We start from the raw sequence: 16,794 nt of genomic DNA, 5'->3' as shown, positions 1-16,794 counted from the left end.
GCTCTTGATGCTTGACCGAATGAATCATTTCTTGGACTAAATCTCATGTTTTGATCTCGTTTAAACAGGGTCACAGTTCTGAAGAAATAGCAAAGAAGAGGTTGCAAAGAAGAGCTGAATAGCAAACATGGCAAACGTCGGAACAAAGAGGGCAAAACCTGGGGATATCCTTGAACAGCTACAATAAATCTTCGCGGAATTCGAACTCAAAGACGAGGAAAATCCCTTGGACCTTCATCTTACAACTTTTGGACGACCTGTTTAGATGGCAAGGAACGTTGAAATCCCCTCGTCAGAAGAAGAAACTGCTTAAGTGTTCAAAACAGTTTCCAAGTGTATCATTTGTTTGATTACCGTGTCCCTACCAGCCCAGCTAATTATGCGCCACGCCATTATCCGCGTTGAACAGTGGTTAACGTCAAGCGAAAATGCCTCAAATTAAGTTTCCCTTGTGCCGCACTTCTATGATAAATGTGCTTATACTCATAGTGCACGAAATCTGTCACTTGTTTTAAGGCAGTCTATCTGTCACAGTGCCAATAAGGAAAGTAACACTGAGACTATCCCCTATTGGCTTGAAGACGACAAGTCGGCTCATTTAGAAGAGGAACTTGAGTTTCGCCCAATGCTTTGACTTTAGGTCACCGTTATCTTACGTTGGAAGGCATTAGCTAGACTAACTGCCCTAAAGTTTGAACATTGAGTTTAATATGATCACTAAGTTAAATATGAAGCTTACCTGCGACCACCTGCTCTGAAAACAGTCGGCTTGTTACAGTGCACCTAAAGCAAGGCTTTGATCTGCTCTGATCTGCAGTTGGGTTATTTACCTGTTAGTAGAGAATAAACACTACAGCTGCCGAAAAAATGCGAAAAGTCATAATTGAAAAAGTTTTAATAATAGAGTACCTTGCTTTTTTATAGCAAGAGATATCAACTCTTTATAAGATCGATGCGTCAATCATGATGGAGAAGTGGGGCACTGCAAGACTTTTCGTAACTTGTCAACTTACAGCAATACTGGCCATTATATGGTTGCTCCTATATATCCTTGGTTTCAGTTGCGCAGTTTCCGTTCCTAAGCCTGGTCAAAAGGCTCCTCGAAATGGCTTCAAATCAGCCGGAGAAGTGGGCAAACAACAAAGAATCCAGCATAGCCACAAGTCGTTTTTATTCAAAAAAACAGTTTTCGTTTACACCATTGAAAACAAGACCGCCGCTGCGGCTTCCCCTTATGAACCCTGTTAACTCGAATCTTTGTAACTCAACCGCTCATAAGCAAGAGTGACTGTCATAGTCGGCACACACTCGTGGACATGTTGCGTGCACGTGAAACGGGGACAAGCAAATTGAAGGGATCAGTAAATACCCGCATATACGAACCTATGATTTCGGGGTTCAGGTTGATCAAGTACTTATTTACTGTGTGCTTAATGAGAAGTCACTCTGAAAATGCTTCAAAATGTTCTTAAAATTTGTTTCAGAAATACTATACATATCAACTGTTATTAGTCCCACAGTCCCATCCTTGCTGTCAGGCACTGTATGGCTCTTAGAGTTTGTATGGTCCAGCACACCACAGTGCTTTAATATAAGTGCTTTCTTATTCTGGCATCCTCTTTCTTGTTATATGAGAACATGTTTTATTTATCAGGCTGAATTGGTTCTTATATTTATGGTGCTTTATTGGCCAACTTTCAGCCGGACGTTCTTAATCCACTTGTTTTTATATGCGCTGCTTACTGTTGTACCCAAGCAGGTGGGCACGAAGCGGATTGAGGCGTAAAAATGTGTTGTAGCGGGGAACGTTTGCAAGAGCAGTGTGCTCGAATGCTCGATGCAAAACTCAGTCAGTGCCTTTTCCTTTTCAGGCTATTATCTAAAGCTTAACTAACACAGCCCCTGGGGGTATTAGGAGATGTTTTGACTTAATAAAGCATCCCCAAGGGTGGGGGTATTATTTGGCATTTGAGCGAGACTTTTCCAAATCCCACCTTGTCCCGGGGGGGCTGGGGGGAGGGTGGGGCGGTCGGGGTTTTCGTTGACTCATGCATTACTTCCTTGGTTACGGAAACAACTGGTTTGTGGGACGAATAACTTGTCTGTTCAATCGTCTTCCGTTCCGTCTGATGCTTTATGCGCCGTCCTATTTTCCATGCTTACCCATATTAAACGCATGAAACGTTACATTTCAGATGGAAAGAAATTACGGTCATTTTACATGTAAGTGCATCTAGGTCAATGAGAGACGAATGAAATTGACTGTTGACAAATAACGCTCGTGTGCGAGCTGAGAAGTACGAGAAGGACTTGAGAATCAGGTCCATGAACAAAGCTCCAAGAACACTCACCCTTCCCTGCTGTTGACAAGTGTAACAGCAGGTTATCGATATGAAATTAATTTGTAATGTGGTAATGGAAAGAATAACGTTCGGCCAAGAAGGTCCTTCAACTGCAAACTTTTAATTGTATATCTGTATCACGGAGCTGTAGCATGCACGGCAACTGAGAACGCAGTGAATGGCAGATTATCCAACAGTCACTCTTTGACTAGTAATTTAAGCCTGTGAACTGAATCTCGCTAACACCTGGCCAATTCTGCATTCCGGCTACAGCAGATTGGTATCTGTTGGCTAAATCTGTTGGTTAGCATTGGTAATTCCCAATAACCTTCTTTGACCACAAAAGATCAATTTATCCCTAAGAAATTTCTCCGACTTTTTAGCGGTTTTCTATCAGTGAAGCCTTGCTCCTCTGGCACCGAACACCTGTGCTACAGATTAAATATTTTCCCTTATCTTGGGTTATGTGAATGAGCGCATGTGATAATTAGGAGATAAGAAGATTAATAAGATTAGCAGAACGACCACTAACAAATGTGGCTGCTTGTCCGGCTTTATGAAAGGGAGGGAGTTTGAGAGTCAATAAAAACTCTTCGATATATAGTTATGACTAAATTAACAATTTTCTTTATATTAGCAGGGCTATGAGACAACCCCAATAAACTTTTAGTTTCGATCGAGATATAGCGGCAAATTCTTCATGTCATGGCAATGTGGTACAAACCTGCATGTTAATATAACTTTGCTTGGTTAGAAATGCTTTTTATTTTCATCACAGCACAATTTATTTACGTACAAAAAACCCCGACCACTTGGCGAAAATCGAAATGTTTTATTTCTATCTTTCTGATCGGTCAATCACTTCCTTTTTTCTTCCCTCACTGTTGGGGGTAATAGATCTTATCTTCAAGAAATCTAATGCTAATTCCGTTTTGATAATCAAACTTCCACCAGATTCTGACAAACGATAATTCTAAATAAATTGAGCATCGGAAGCACTCATAATTGCTGGTCTCCGGAGAGCCACACGGAAGCGCTCAACAAGCACAATAACAAATATTCCTTGTCATAATGGTAGCCGTCTCGATATAGCCTCAAATTCTTTAACGCTTGTTATCAGCAACATTTGTTTTATAACGCTGTAGATTTCTTGGCCAGAAGCGAGATAAATTTGAACGTTAATAGGTAATACATGTTAACACGAGAAGTAAGAGATTTTCACCGTAGTCAGGGAAGGCGATTTCACAAAGATTGCTCCATTTTCATCGCTGATCCAAAAAACCATTTGGAGCAAAGTATTGCAACAGACAGTGTTGCCACCCGCGGTTGACAGTCCAAATTCCTCATGCGATCTAACAGAAAAATAAAGTTTGAAATAATTGAGATATCTGCCTTAGATATGCACAACATCTGATTTCGCAAGACAACGGGTGACCGAAGAAGTAGTTATATAAGTTCGCTGACTTGAAATGTTTGCAAATATGACTTTTATGTCTTTCGCAGTAGTTGACTAGCGAACTGACTGCAGACCGACGGCCAGGCACTGATTTTCACTGATTTTGTTTTGTGGCAGTGCTTCAGGAAGACTGAAATGCAAATCATGTAAATATCACTGGCTGCAGGGAACCAAAAACTACAGGGTAAGCATCACTGACGCACTTAGCATGGGAGGTAGTTAGCGGTAAGCGATTCATACGGCTCTTCTCCGTGTGAAACCTTCGCCAGCAAATCATTTGAAAAGATTTTGAGAGTAGAGTCTATCCGACTTGGTAGGTAGGAGACAGCTGGATACATAGGAGGAATCATATTGCAAAAAACTGACATACCAACCGCCAGGGAAGAACGTTATTCGCTATTAAAAAGTATAAACCTCGGTCTGATAGCATTTTTCCTGACTGAATTAGAACGAAAGTGCTATACATGACTGTTTAAACTAAGTTCTAACAAGGCATGTAGATTGTTATGACTTTTGCCGGGCAATTATGGTTTTTTTCTGACTCTTGCGTCTGGTTTCAGATGCATTCTGTAGAACTTCTATGGCCTGCCGGTAGATGGCATTCGATAATCAGACACATTGGCGGCAAATTCCTCTTACTTAATCCCATCAAGCAAATATCTTCAATTTAATCCTAATGAACTTGATTAATAGATATTTGTTTTTAATCAGTACTCTTCAAGGTAATAAATGATGTTTTTTAGTTATTTTCACTGAGAATATTACATTATAGAACAGATCATGTTCCTTCCATGTACACAGGAGAATTTTTTTCTTGTATACTTGAATTTGTGTCCAAATTATCAATAAAACTTGTGAATTTTATTGAAAAGTTATTATTGCTGTGTAATATGATAAGAGAGCGCTAAAATCAATGGAATTCGAGACCTTGATCACAAGCAATCAATGCAGGATCGAATGCAGGAAATATTTCGCAAAATTGTCCGGAGGAAAAATATCATGACCTGACAAGTCTTTCGGTCGAGAAGCACCTTTTTAAAAACATACAAGGTCCTTTCTAAGCGTAATTCTTTTTTGATTAAAAATATGATTTCGAAGGAACCGCAACAGGGACATTAAAAATGTAATAAAATTATGAGTATTAATTTGAATACACTCAACCAAAATACGTATTTTCTTGATTAGAGTATGAACGGTTATCAATATTAACTCACAAATCCTATTTCAGATTTACTTGGCGAATACAAATCCAATATTTTGATTTTCCTTTCTTCAATGCTGAGTTATGCCATGCGGTAACCCCTTTTGCACTTCGTGAAAGTTTCAGAATTTTAAGACACATCGACTGAAGACCACTGAAGGCAACCAAGCGCCAAATGACACTGTCCTCCTGTTCAAATTCCCAGTTTAAAAAGCCAAGCCTCTTTTTAGAGATCAACATACCGCACACAACCTAATATATTTTAGTATGTTGTTATGATCGGCTTTTTATTTGTCTACCTAGACTCAAAGCTTACGCCTATTTTAAGAGTACTTAAGAAAATCGAAACCTGTTTCTGAACCACTAAGCGATGACCACTTCTTTATTTCCCCGCGGCAAGGTCGGAGTGCGGTTATTGTCACGTGACGCGTGTTATTTTAAGCGGGCCACAAGTCATTTGTTTGAGAACACGAGCTGTGAGATTGCATTGACGTTAGAGAATGACCACGTTTTGGAACGTGCCTTTTCATAATACGGAAACAAGTGGAGTCATCTTTCATTTTTAACCGTACCTTGCCTTAATAATCGAATTCAAGGGTAAGAAAGTTCAACAAAACCGTCCGCTGCCTGCGTGGTCGCTTGGTTGTTTCTAACGTGCTGTGATATCGTACGGTATCGTACCATGAGTTCTATTGTCTTCACTCATATCAAGGCAATTTGCCTCTTGTTCGGGACTTTATTCGGTAAGACAAATCTTGAACTGTCTTCCAAACCTTGAAGAGATTGTAAATTAATTTTTACTCTTTCACTTTCTGTTTACTAGTGCTGGCTGCAAGCGATGACCAAATTTTCTTTTCCACTAAACCCAAACACAAGGAGGCATTCGTTGGGGAGAACGTTCAATTTGATTGGGACTACGTTCTTAAAGAGGTGGAAGAGGTTCGCTTTGGAGTCGTCATCAAGGCTCTCGATGGAGAAGAGCCGCAAAGTATTGCTATTTATATCAAGAAAAAGAACGGAAGTTCCGTGAGAAATAACCTGGAAACGTCCATCGAATGGATTCGCGACAGAGTTGTGATCGTTGAGGACAGGCGAGCAAGTTTCAGAGTCAATCGAATCAAAATGAAAGACTCGGTGACTTTTTTTTGTCAAGTGTATTATGGTACAGATAAAATGTCTGTGATTGATACAGTGGAACTGACTGTTGTGGGTAAGTATTGATTGATGACTTACGAGTAATGTTTTTAAGTTCCGCGCGCAAAAATTTGAATTTTGCTTCTGTCAGCGCAGCGTTTGTGTGGTTTTGTAAAGGCCAAATGAATCAATTGTAAGATGTACGTGAGGGGCTATGCGAATATTCCTTATACGGCCTAATTGATTCGTTTCTTTGTTTAGCAAAAGTCTTGACACTAGGTATTTTTTCCTAGGAGCAATTTATTAAGGTTATTATGCATATAAACTTAAACTAATTCAACTTCTCCAGCATTTTTAAAATAACCTGTCTCTTGCTCTCGAAATGACGAATAAAACTTATAAAACGTATAAAACACAGAAACTGTAACGTTGTGTCTATTCCGGTCCTTTCAGTTTTTTTGCGTGACTTTGTAAACAAATTGTCAATAAGTTGATCAATTTTTGCTCTCCTATACTTTCAAGCATTTGTGCGTGCGATGATATGCTTTACAGTCTTCATAGTAGCTAGCTGTTAATTGAAGGAACAAGAAAATTCGGGATTGTTTAGATTGTAGCACGTTATAAACGACCCAGTTGATACGAGGATAAATATTTTGGAAATGCACCTGTTTTTAAAGGCGATGACATTTGCACATTAAAATACGCTTTTTAAGGGCATTTCTCCAATTTACGTCTGTTATGGAGTGGTTTGGTTATTTTTTTTTCTTCTCTTAGAATATTTGGGTAGAAACTACGACTATTGAAATTCTCACCCTGTGGCTATATTTTGGGATCATCATTTTGAATCAATTTATCATAGTTTGATATCTTAAATCTGCATACGAGTTGTGCAATTTACTTTTTACTTACGAAATGTCAATAGGCAGGTGTTCACAGCTTACAAAATTGTGCGTCGGCATAACCGCGTCATGTCTTTTTGCACGTTACAGTTCTAAAGCTTTAAATTTATTTTTTGAATTAAAAAATGTATTTGCCTTGTTTAAGAAATCAAAACTGTATCCAGGTGGAGAAAAAATCAAGAGAAACATTTATTCAATTTGAATATTGATGCGAGTTATGATGCATGCACAGACTGGATCACTCAAGGGATCTTTGGAAAAGGAGAGATCTTAGCAGGGAAAATAAATCATTTTAGGTGAGGGAAAAGGGCTTCCTTTGTCCAACCAATGAAAGTAAAACTCACTGTGGAATACAAATTTCTGTTATATTATCTTACACTGACAACAAAGCCAGGAAAGGACTGTTGTACAAATTATTGTGTGGGTGGTAGCTCACAGAATGTCAGTTTTGAACGAGTTTGCTGGTTTGTTATTGCGTTTATGAGATTCGAATTATCTTGAAGAAATCGTCTCAGAAAAACTCGGAACTCATTTAGCCCAATATCAGGTGGCTGTTGCAATGGGATATACATTAGAAATTATCCCCAAGTACTTGCAGTTACAGGTCAATCCGATCTATGACCTCTTTGTCAGACTTAAACCCCCTGAAAAAAAAAATTGAAATTACAGACTTGCAAAGCTGTATTTTCCTGCAATTTGGACCACAAAATTGACACTGCTCAGTTGCCTACATGTGATCACTGTAGATGACTTAGAAATCATAATTCAAATCCATCATTACAGGTGTATTTGCTCATAATTTGACACACTTAAGGTCATTCCGCTGAAATAGAACCTGCACTGAGATTTTTGTGAAACTTTGCCTATCGATTGTTTATATTATAGGAACTTAAATTTTGAAATAAAAATGAGGGGTCCCCATGTTCGTTTAGGAGCAAAAGCACCTTGTTTATACCCATGTAAATCCTTATAATAGCACAATGATTGTAGTTACGATTGCTTGCAAAATTCACGTTTCCGACAATTGCTTTTTGCTCTACATTGAGAATTGGTCTATATTTATTTTACACAGAGAAATTTATTACTCAATTCAAAACAACAGGAAAAAATGATAGGTCACCATACTCGTTTGCGAGAAAATGACGATTTGCCTCTGTGGTGAGGTCCAGCTGAAAAGAAAAAGCTGCCATTTTTTAATGCACGTGCGCTAATCACGAGTGAAATTATGTACAGTAGGGATGCGCAATGCAATACTGGGGAATGACCTTAAAGTGGGCTCTCATGCAGAGCATTTGTTATTGCAATGCATTAATGGACGGATGTGCTCTGTGATTTGAAGACACAAGGCAAATGATGTGTACTATAACCAACAAAAATGTGGACTCTTGACTTAAAATATGTTCAACTTTTTGAAGAATGTTAGACACACATAGCCATAACTTCTGATGTGTTACCTGTTACAGGCCCACGAAAACAAAAGAAAAATCCATGTATTTATTTAATAAACAAAATTTCGGTCTTAAGGTTACCGTATACCTTCAGATCGGCAATTTTCTTTGAATTTGGATTTTTGGGTCAAAGTAATGGTCGAGGAGTAATCTCTAATTTCTGAAAAAAAATGAAAAAAACTAAATATTGGCGGAGAAATGGAGGTTTTACGTTATAGCCGGAAGTGAAAGTTCCCTCTTGATTGACAGCCCTATAACACGTATGCAATCAACCGAGACCACTTTTGTGGGAATATTACCTATATGGATACCATGAATTGGCTGGCTACTTGCCTCTACTCAGTTGATCAGCATTGTTAATCCAAGCATTTTTCGTATTAGGTGTAATTCTATTAAGTTATAAGTAAACATGGACCACGGAAAACTCCAATTCATTTCTTTTCAAAATTCTATGTATAGTTTGATAGCCAGCTCTATAAGCTTTAATTTGATATGGGGCTTAGGTATCTACCGCTTAAACCAGATGCGCTGCATTGCTTGGACGCGAGACACCCCTGAAGGTATACGGTAACCTTAATTGGAAAATCCCAAACCCTTCCTTGCCATACTGACCTCACTATTGCTTGGTGAATATGACAAGGTTTCAGTCTTAGAATATAACTCACAAGACTTCACTTAGTAATAATAAGAAGTTATGATACAACCAGTATATACACATCAGGTTTTACAGTACTTACTACAGTTGAGGGATGTCAGTTTAGGTTCTTGCAAAGAATAAATTGAAGTTACATGTATGTCATATGTACAACTTTACTCCATGTGCTCATTGGTAATGTCCAATACAATAATTAGAACATTTTATTATTTTTCAGATCTCTTGATAAACAAGGCAGATTCAACAAAGGTAGCTGAGTCCTGGGTGGGCCGTAAGATTACAGTGGTCTGTGCAGTTAAGGTGCCTGAGAGCATTCAAAAGAATGTCATGTTTTCTTGGACGCATATACCATCAAACAGAACTGTGCCTAGAGAATTCCATGACGACATGAGAAGTAAAAGCTTCTTGGCAATAACCACAAACAAAGATGAAGACTTCGAGACATTGCAGTGCAAGGCAGAAACCAAGTCAACAGTGAAATTCCACATAATCAACATAACCAAACTAAGTAGGTGTTATATTGCTCAGTCCCATAAAAATATCAAGTTTAAGAAAACAAACAGCCTTAATCAAGCTTTGTACTGGTTAAAGCTTGTAAGAATTAAAAGCAAAAGAGAGTGAAGAAAAAAAGCAAGAGTTTCTTTGTAATGTTGAGAATTGGTTACACCTATGGGATTTGGAGGTATCAACCAGGCTTTTAGCCAGAATTTGAAAAGTGGTAGTCCAAAATGTGCTATAGGGCCTGCTCAAATGAGCTATTTATAAGGCGACATATGAAAAATAAAACAATTTTGTTTTAGTAAGTGGCTGTCCACAGGATGCCTGCACACCCATCTGGCTAAAAACCTGGTGTCAACCTACCAAGTCTTTGCTGGGGCTATAGCACAGTTCACAAAAAGTTCACAACTTTTGCCCTCTTCTTTTTATGCTGTCCAAATGTTTTTCATTGGTTTTCCATCGCAGGTGCACCATCTGAACCCAGAAATCTCAAGACAGAAGTACTATTTAACACTAAAAGTGCACAAACCTTCATTAGGCTTTACTGGGACCCTCCTGCAGAAAATGGTGGTTCTGTAGTTGAAAAATACATTATTCAGTACATAGTAAGTGGACTTCCGTGGAATTCACCTCACACAGTTGAAACAAAAGACACTGCATTTGAGAAGTTGCATGTAAAGCTGCGAAGTGGAGGAAAGTATAGTGCAAGAGTCAGGGCACAAAACAAGGCAGGGCTTGGACCAGCATCAAATGAAGTGCTCATAAACCTTGGTATGTCTGAGGTTATAGAAAAAATTTGCAATTTTTTACTCTTAGGCTGAGTGGGTTTTCTGTTCTGTGTTACTGTCTCATATGTGCTTACAGTTTGAGTCATTAGATTATTCGTGACATCTAAATATTTATCTGTATCTAATTAATGTCTAACCAGATTGGTGAAATGTCTGATTTAAATGAGATATGAAATTGTCCTACTTTGTAGTCCACCTTCCTGTTCACAAGGCCATGTAAGCAATCATTGAAAATTGCTCAAATTTGTTGGTGTACATAATACGTTATTGATCCCAGACTCACCCTTCCCCTTTGACACAAATTAACCTAGATTGAAATCCTTCTGACCTGAAGAACAAATTGGCCTACAACAGGGAATGGCATTCAAGACAGAACACAGTAGATTTACACTAAAATTAGGTATAAATTTAGTCACTGTAGAAACAGATGTAAAAACAGAAGAAACAGGTGTCAGGTTACTGTTAATTTTGTCAGTTTCAGTAGGTTGGTTCATGAGTGTCAGCAATCTTGTCGTTCTGACTTGTAAAAATCACATTCAAGATATCTGTTTTTGTCACAAAAGTTGTCTGGAGTTTCACAAACTAGTTGTGCTTGTCTCTTGTGCGTTTGTGTGAATTAAGACAGGTTGTACATGTTGTATGGTTTGCCAAATAATATGTTGGTAACTGATGGTATGCCATGGTTTTTCTGTACACTGTTGTTACCCAACAGTCCAAAAAAGGAAGTTTTCCATTTTCTTTTATCTTTTTGGAACACTGGATTTTGGCATTTGTTTGCAAGGGTGATCATGAAAAGTGTAAATTTTGTCTTAATGTATTGTGGTAATAGTGGCATGATTATAGCATAGCCAAAGCAGTATTATCAGTCTTTTAATGAATTTGAGCAGTTTGCTGTTGAGATTACACTGAAGTGCTGGCATTGGGTCCTATATTATAGTTAAGCAAGGAGATCAAAGAAAATGGAACATTTCCTTTGGCTTTCTAGCCTGCTTTAAGCAACAAAATGGGAATGACAGTTTAGAGAACACTGACACATACCGATAGATTACTTGAAGAGTCATTCTGAAACCATCAAGGTGTAAAGATGACATGACCAGTTTGTGACAAACTGGACAGCTTACCGCTACTTTGGATGTCTTTTTACAAGAAGAATTACAATGCTGACTTTATTAGACGAAGCTCTAACCAACCTACTCAAACTGAGAAAACAAACATGAATGTGACACCTTTTTCTACAGAGCAACTACCTTTAAATTAAGGGCACTTCTGCCCTACAACATCTGCATAACCCATAAGCCTTAAACTACTTTGTGAAACCTACTGACAAAATGTTAAGGACAAGGATGAACTCAATACATGAAGTGGTTTATAAGATCAAAATGCTCTGACCATGCCACCAGACTTCAGAAAATGGCAGAAACCTTTACATGAGACTGACTGAACACAAAGAAGCTTCAAGTATTCTTGGCTTGCAATGTCATGCAATAAACAAATAATTTGAAAACCATTCAGTGGATAAAGTCAAGAAATTGTGATGTTATAGGAGATTGATAAAGAAGACACTTCTCCAGGTTTTAATGATAAGTCTACTTCAGATATTCATAGACATATTTTGCACAAAGTTATGGAGCCCAGTATGGAACCGCCATGTTGGTGTACCTGTGGTACACCAACATTGTGGCTGGAAAATAGTGTAAACATCTTAAACTTACTTTCAGTTGGCTATCTGGGCGACTGATTATCTTTACTGAACAAGCAAGCATTTACATAAGCACTTTTCCTAATACTTTAACTTCTGAATAGGCTAAAAATCATGAGATAAGAATATATTTTTTGACAAATATGCTCCTAGCTTGATGTCATGCACCGCCATAACTCTGAAATTCAAAATGCGCTGGTTTCCAGACGAAGCAAGCTACTGAGCTGAAAAGTTGTAAACAGATATAAATCTACCTCCTCTTATGCCTGATGAGGATAAAAACTTTGGTGGCTCTTTAGTTTTGGATTTTAGAAAATGATGAGGTCATGTACGAGCCAAGAATAGAAATGGTGTTGTCAGCAATCACATCACTGAACATCATACTGACTAACCTGTTTCAACAGACCAGACTTGTAATACCATCAACTGACAAACACTTTTCACTGGACTCTGAAGACGACTTCTGCTCAGCTGGTCGAAATATCAGTCACCATCAACAGTCTTTTAGAGCTTCCCTCACCCATACAATCAAACTATAAGAACTCATCCATGCATTTTTGATGCCAGTTTTGACAACTTGAACTTGTTAACTTTAACTGCTTCCTTTGATGGTTCAAGTTGCTAGAATGTTATTGTCTATAACACACACAGTTGTGTTGTAAATAACATTTTTCAATTGATGTTCATCATTGACTCTTCTTGTTGTGTTACACAATTTTCTCAGAAGACATTGATGAGCCAGGTCAGCTTCACTCTGACAGTTCCCACCCAAATCATCTAGAGGATTGCCTCCTGCTGGTCTCTCTTGTTACATGGTTTCTGATGAAAATGGCGATGTAATGAAGATCTGTGCTCAGAAGAAACATCAGGATTGACTGGCTTGATATGCCTATATGTATGTTCTTACACTTAAGTTATTTAACTTCTCACTTAACAGTGGTAGTATAACTTAAAAAGAAAAGCTTGCTACATGTAGTCATTTTCTGTGGTTACATTTACACTTGTAAGGGAAAATTGTGAAATGGCCCAGTTACATCAAATGTGTAGGCTAATGTTTGGATGTGTATGGGTGTCCATACTTGTGTGTTGTTTTCAATGAGCTTACATACATGTACATCAATAATAATTATTGTTGGCATACAAGTGTAATGAAAACCTGTTAGTAGCATGCAGTGTGATGTAAGATTTTTGTACTAAATTAAATTAACTTGCTTTTAAGGAGCATTTTCAAGGAGATTAAAAGTGGTGCCAAATTATAATATGACGATCATGGTTGTACATAGAATACTGTATGCCTAGAACACTAAGGTGAAGGCGTGAATTAATAAGAAGTGAATTGCTGAAGGGGGAGCAATAGATGCAAGGGCAACATTTGACTTTTTCAATTTGAAGTCTGAACTGGGTGAAGTGCATACATACAAGTCATGATGGCACTTCTTACGAGTATCTTCACTCTGCCTACTAATAGTAATTCTGGGCAAAATGATGTAACTGTGTCTTTTGGCTTTTGACATTTTCAATTTATGCTCATTGTTGTGCCTTTTTAAAATGTATGATAGTAAAACTTGTAAATAAGATATAAAATTAGAGCTCTTTCTGGGGTCAGGCCATTTCACAGTTTTCTTTCACTTAAATATTTCCGAAGACAGCTCTTGTTTAAAATGAAAATTAATGTTTCCTATGTAGTTTTATTAGATCATACATGACTTGCACGGTCACTACTTGGATTTACGGAAGGGAATAGATAGTGATGTGTTATAAGTAAATAACTGATCTTAAATATTTTAATGCATAATTAAATACAACAATTAGCAATTAGATTATGAGCCCAAGATTTCTTGGAAGTGATAGTTGATGAAGCCTGCCAGAGACCAAATCAACTACCACCTCATAGGAAATGAGAGTAAATAGTCTATTTGTTTTTAGTATAATTTCCAGAGGTGAATATAAGAATTGGACATTCTGATTGGTCGAAAAGCTCATCATATGACGCTATATTCACCCCACTAGAGCTTGGTTACTAAGCTTGCCATCTTTGCCATCTCGGCAAGTAAACATGGCAGACAGATGCTGAATGAAGTTTTCATTTATTCGAAAAACATCACTCCAAGTCCAGGATATTTGAAAGGATGGAGAATTTTCAAAATGACCGGACTGCTGTCGCCCTTGGACAAAGAATATTTTCAAGAACTGGTATTCAAGGCGTTTAAAAATCGTAAATACAGTGGTTGCGTTGATCTCCAGCTGGTCAGATCAATTGACTGAAATTCATTTTTCTTCAAACTAAAGCTACTCATTTTTAGGCGATGATGACAACTGTGAATGAAGTCAACAACGATAAAACAAAGGAACTGGATGAATTTATTTTTCATAGTGTTTCGCTCGTTAGTTTTACTGCTGAACTCGATGAGTAAATTGATTGACAATCGATGTACATGTAAGCTTATTATTAAAACTACGACTGCATACACGTATGCACACGAACAATTACGTCTCTGTATTTATGTTTTAGTCCATTATTTTGTAGTCCTTGATATTCACCTCTGAAAATTATACTAAAACAATTATTCGCCTCAGGCTCAGTGAACATTGGCGAATATTCACTGAGACAAAGTTGAGGTGAATATTCACCGATGTTCACTTTGCCTTTGGTGAATAATTGTTAATTAGTAGAATTTTAATAGCATAACCTTCAAGTGATGATACCAATTGTTACTCCAGATATTGATAAGCAGTTTCAGTCTTTAAATTTCATTGAAATTGTGAATGGATTTATATTTGAAACTTGCAGATGTCTGTTCATCAGTTCATTCACAAATTGATTTTTGATGTTTAAAGTTGGATTAAGTCACTTTCTCTTAGTCTTCCCAGGAATTGAATTTAAATCTTCGAAACTTCAGAGAAACGAGAAAGTCTACTAGAGATAGTCTACCATAATTGTACCAGTAATTCTTGTTTGCAAGTGAGCAGACTCATTTTTTATGGCTGCAAAGACTTTGCCCTGTTTGCTACATGTACCATCTACATGTACTTGTAGTTCAAACAGATTTTTGTAAACATATTTTGAAAATTAAATTAAGGGGTACTGTCTGTGTGCCTAAAACTGGGGCACCTTCAAATGATGTACAAAGTCATCATAAAATTGAATTTTACTTCGTCAACAAAATTATAAAAGAAAACCCTCTGAGGGTATCCAATGAGTTATTGATTTTTTTATCCTTTAAAAAACAATTTGTGGCTTTAGCTGTCGATAGTCTTGTCAGCAAACATTTTCTTGGCTCTCTTAATTTTGTGTCTCTGCAACATACAAAGATTTGTTTAATATATGTTTTAAAAAATTCTGATTTTTGGTAGGAAAAAATGTTGAAGAATAATAATTGACCTTTTATTGGCATGGGTGAAACATTATTCTGACAAAAGCATGATCTACCTAATGTATTGTTCACACCAGTATTTGGGTGGTGTATCATTTATTTAATAGATGATAATTATTAATATATTAAATATTTTGTATTTAAATGTCATGAGATAAAAGAAAAAAATGTAAAAGAATCGGTATTTAACAAGATGAGAGACTATAAGTGTTGATGAAACAAGGATATATTATGTAATATTATTATTTGATAGGACTTGTCAAGCTGCTGTCCCACCCACTTTGAAAAGAATAAATTCCTGCGTGTCTAGTTTGAATTTCGTGCAAACCTTTATTGTGTGGGATACCTGTGGTATCCCACACTATTGTCATCAGCTTGTGTCTGTTAATGCAAATGAGTTTGCAAGGATTGCATTGCATTCTGAATCCATGTATCCGGCCACACATGTACCCTTTGGATACCTATTTTCTATCAATGTTCTCAAATTGGACATATTATTATTTGTCAATCAATTGACGAATAATTCAATTTGGAGAATACTGTCAGTTGCTTGAGTGGATTTACGGCGTGCAATTTTCATTACAGGTTTATGTTTTGAGAACTCAAATTTCTGACATTAGGTTTGGTGGAGGTAATGAATTATGGGCTCTGTCAACTGATGTAGGCTTACTGCCTACGGTGTCGACAAAACCTGGATCGGATCGGACCGGATCACGGATCGGATCACGGACCGGATCACGGCCCGGATCACGGATTGGATCATGGATCGGATCACGGATCGGATCACGGATCAGATCAAGGAAAAAAAATTCAAGATTCAAAATTCAAAATTTTGTTGAGCAAATTACACTAGAGTGACTACTGTGAGCAGAACGTTTTATTTAATTCAGGTGTGATATTCCTTTATTCTTTTATAATATCAAGCTAACTGGGAGCTGGTCACAGATGAATTTTTTTCAGGCTGTTGGGTTTTGATTGCGATGATCAATCATGTCTTCATATCTTTCTCCGCAGTTCAGATAAATGATATTTCGTATATTCGCTTGCATCAAAGTTAAACTGTCATAAAACGCGTCAGCATGGTAATAATAGGACGAACGTATGAATCGAAACACAAAAACTAAAAACACTAATAATATTAAACACCTGATGATTTCAAACAATTTCCGTTTCTGAGACAAGTCTATACTTTTACAAGATGTGAGTTTGGAATACGATATTTCGTACTGGAATAAAACGAAACAGACCATTTGTATTTCAAGGAAATATAGCTGTTTTACAAAAAAATATAGGAATAACA

General features: G+C 37.3%; 1 protein-coding gene across 2 annotated transcripts; it reads left to right on the top strand.

The window, feature by feature from the left end:
• The first annotated feature begins 5,114 nt into the window (after positions 1-5,114).
• On the top strand, positions 5,115-15,806 carry LOC145467542 (uncharacterized). 2 transcript variants are annotated; one of them, XM_081451097.1, is made up of 5 exons: positions 5,115-5,742; positions 5,823-6,209; positions 9,353-9,643; positions 10,099-10,404; positions 12,848-15,806. In XM_081451097.1, the coding sequence occupies exons 1-5, from the start codon at positions 5,682-5,684 to the stop codon at positions 12,958-12,960; spliced, it is 1,158 nt and encodes a 385-aa protein (XP_081307223.1). In that variant the 5' UTR covers positions 5,115-5,681; the 3' UTR covers positions 12,961-15,806. The 2 variants fall into 2 exon arrangements, with proteins under 2 accessions (XP_081307223.1, XP_081307222.1); XM_081451096.1 differs by having other exon boundaries at positions 12,845-15,806.
• The last annotated feature ends 988 nt before the right edge of the window (positions 15,807-16,794 follow it).

Source organism: Orbicella franksi, chromosome 14 (genome assembly GCF_964199315.1).
Source record: "Orbicella franksi chromosome 14, jaOrbFran1.1, whole genome shotgun sequence".
Lineage (NCBI taxonomy): Eukaryota > Metazoa > Cnidaria > Anthozoa > Scleractinia > Merulinidae > Orbicella > Orbicella franksi.
Note: the sequence above shows the minus strand (reverse complement) of the source record. Positions and strands in the feature narration are given on the sequence as shown.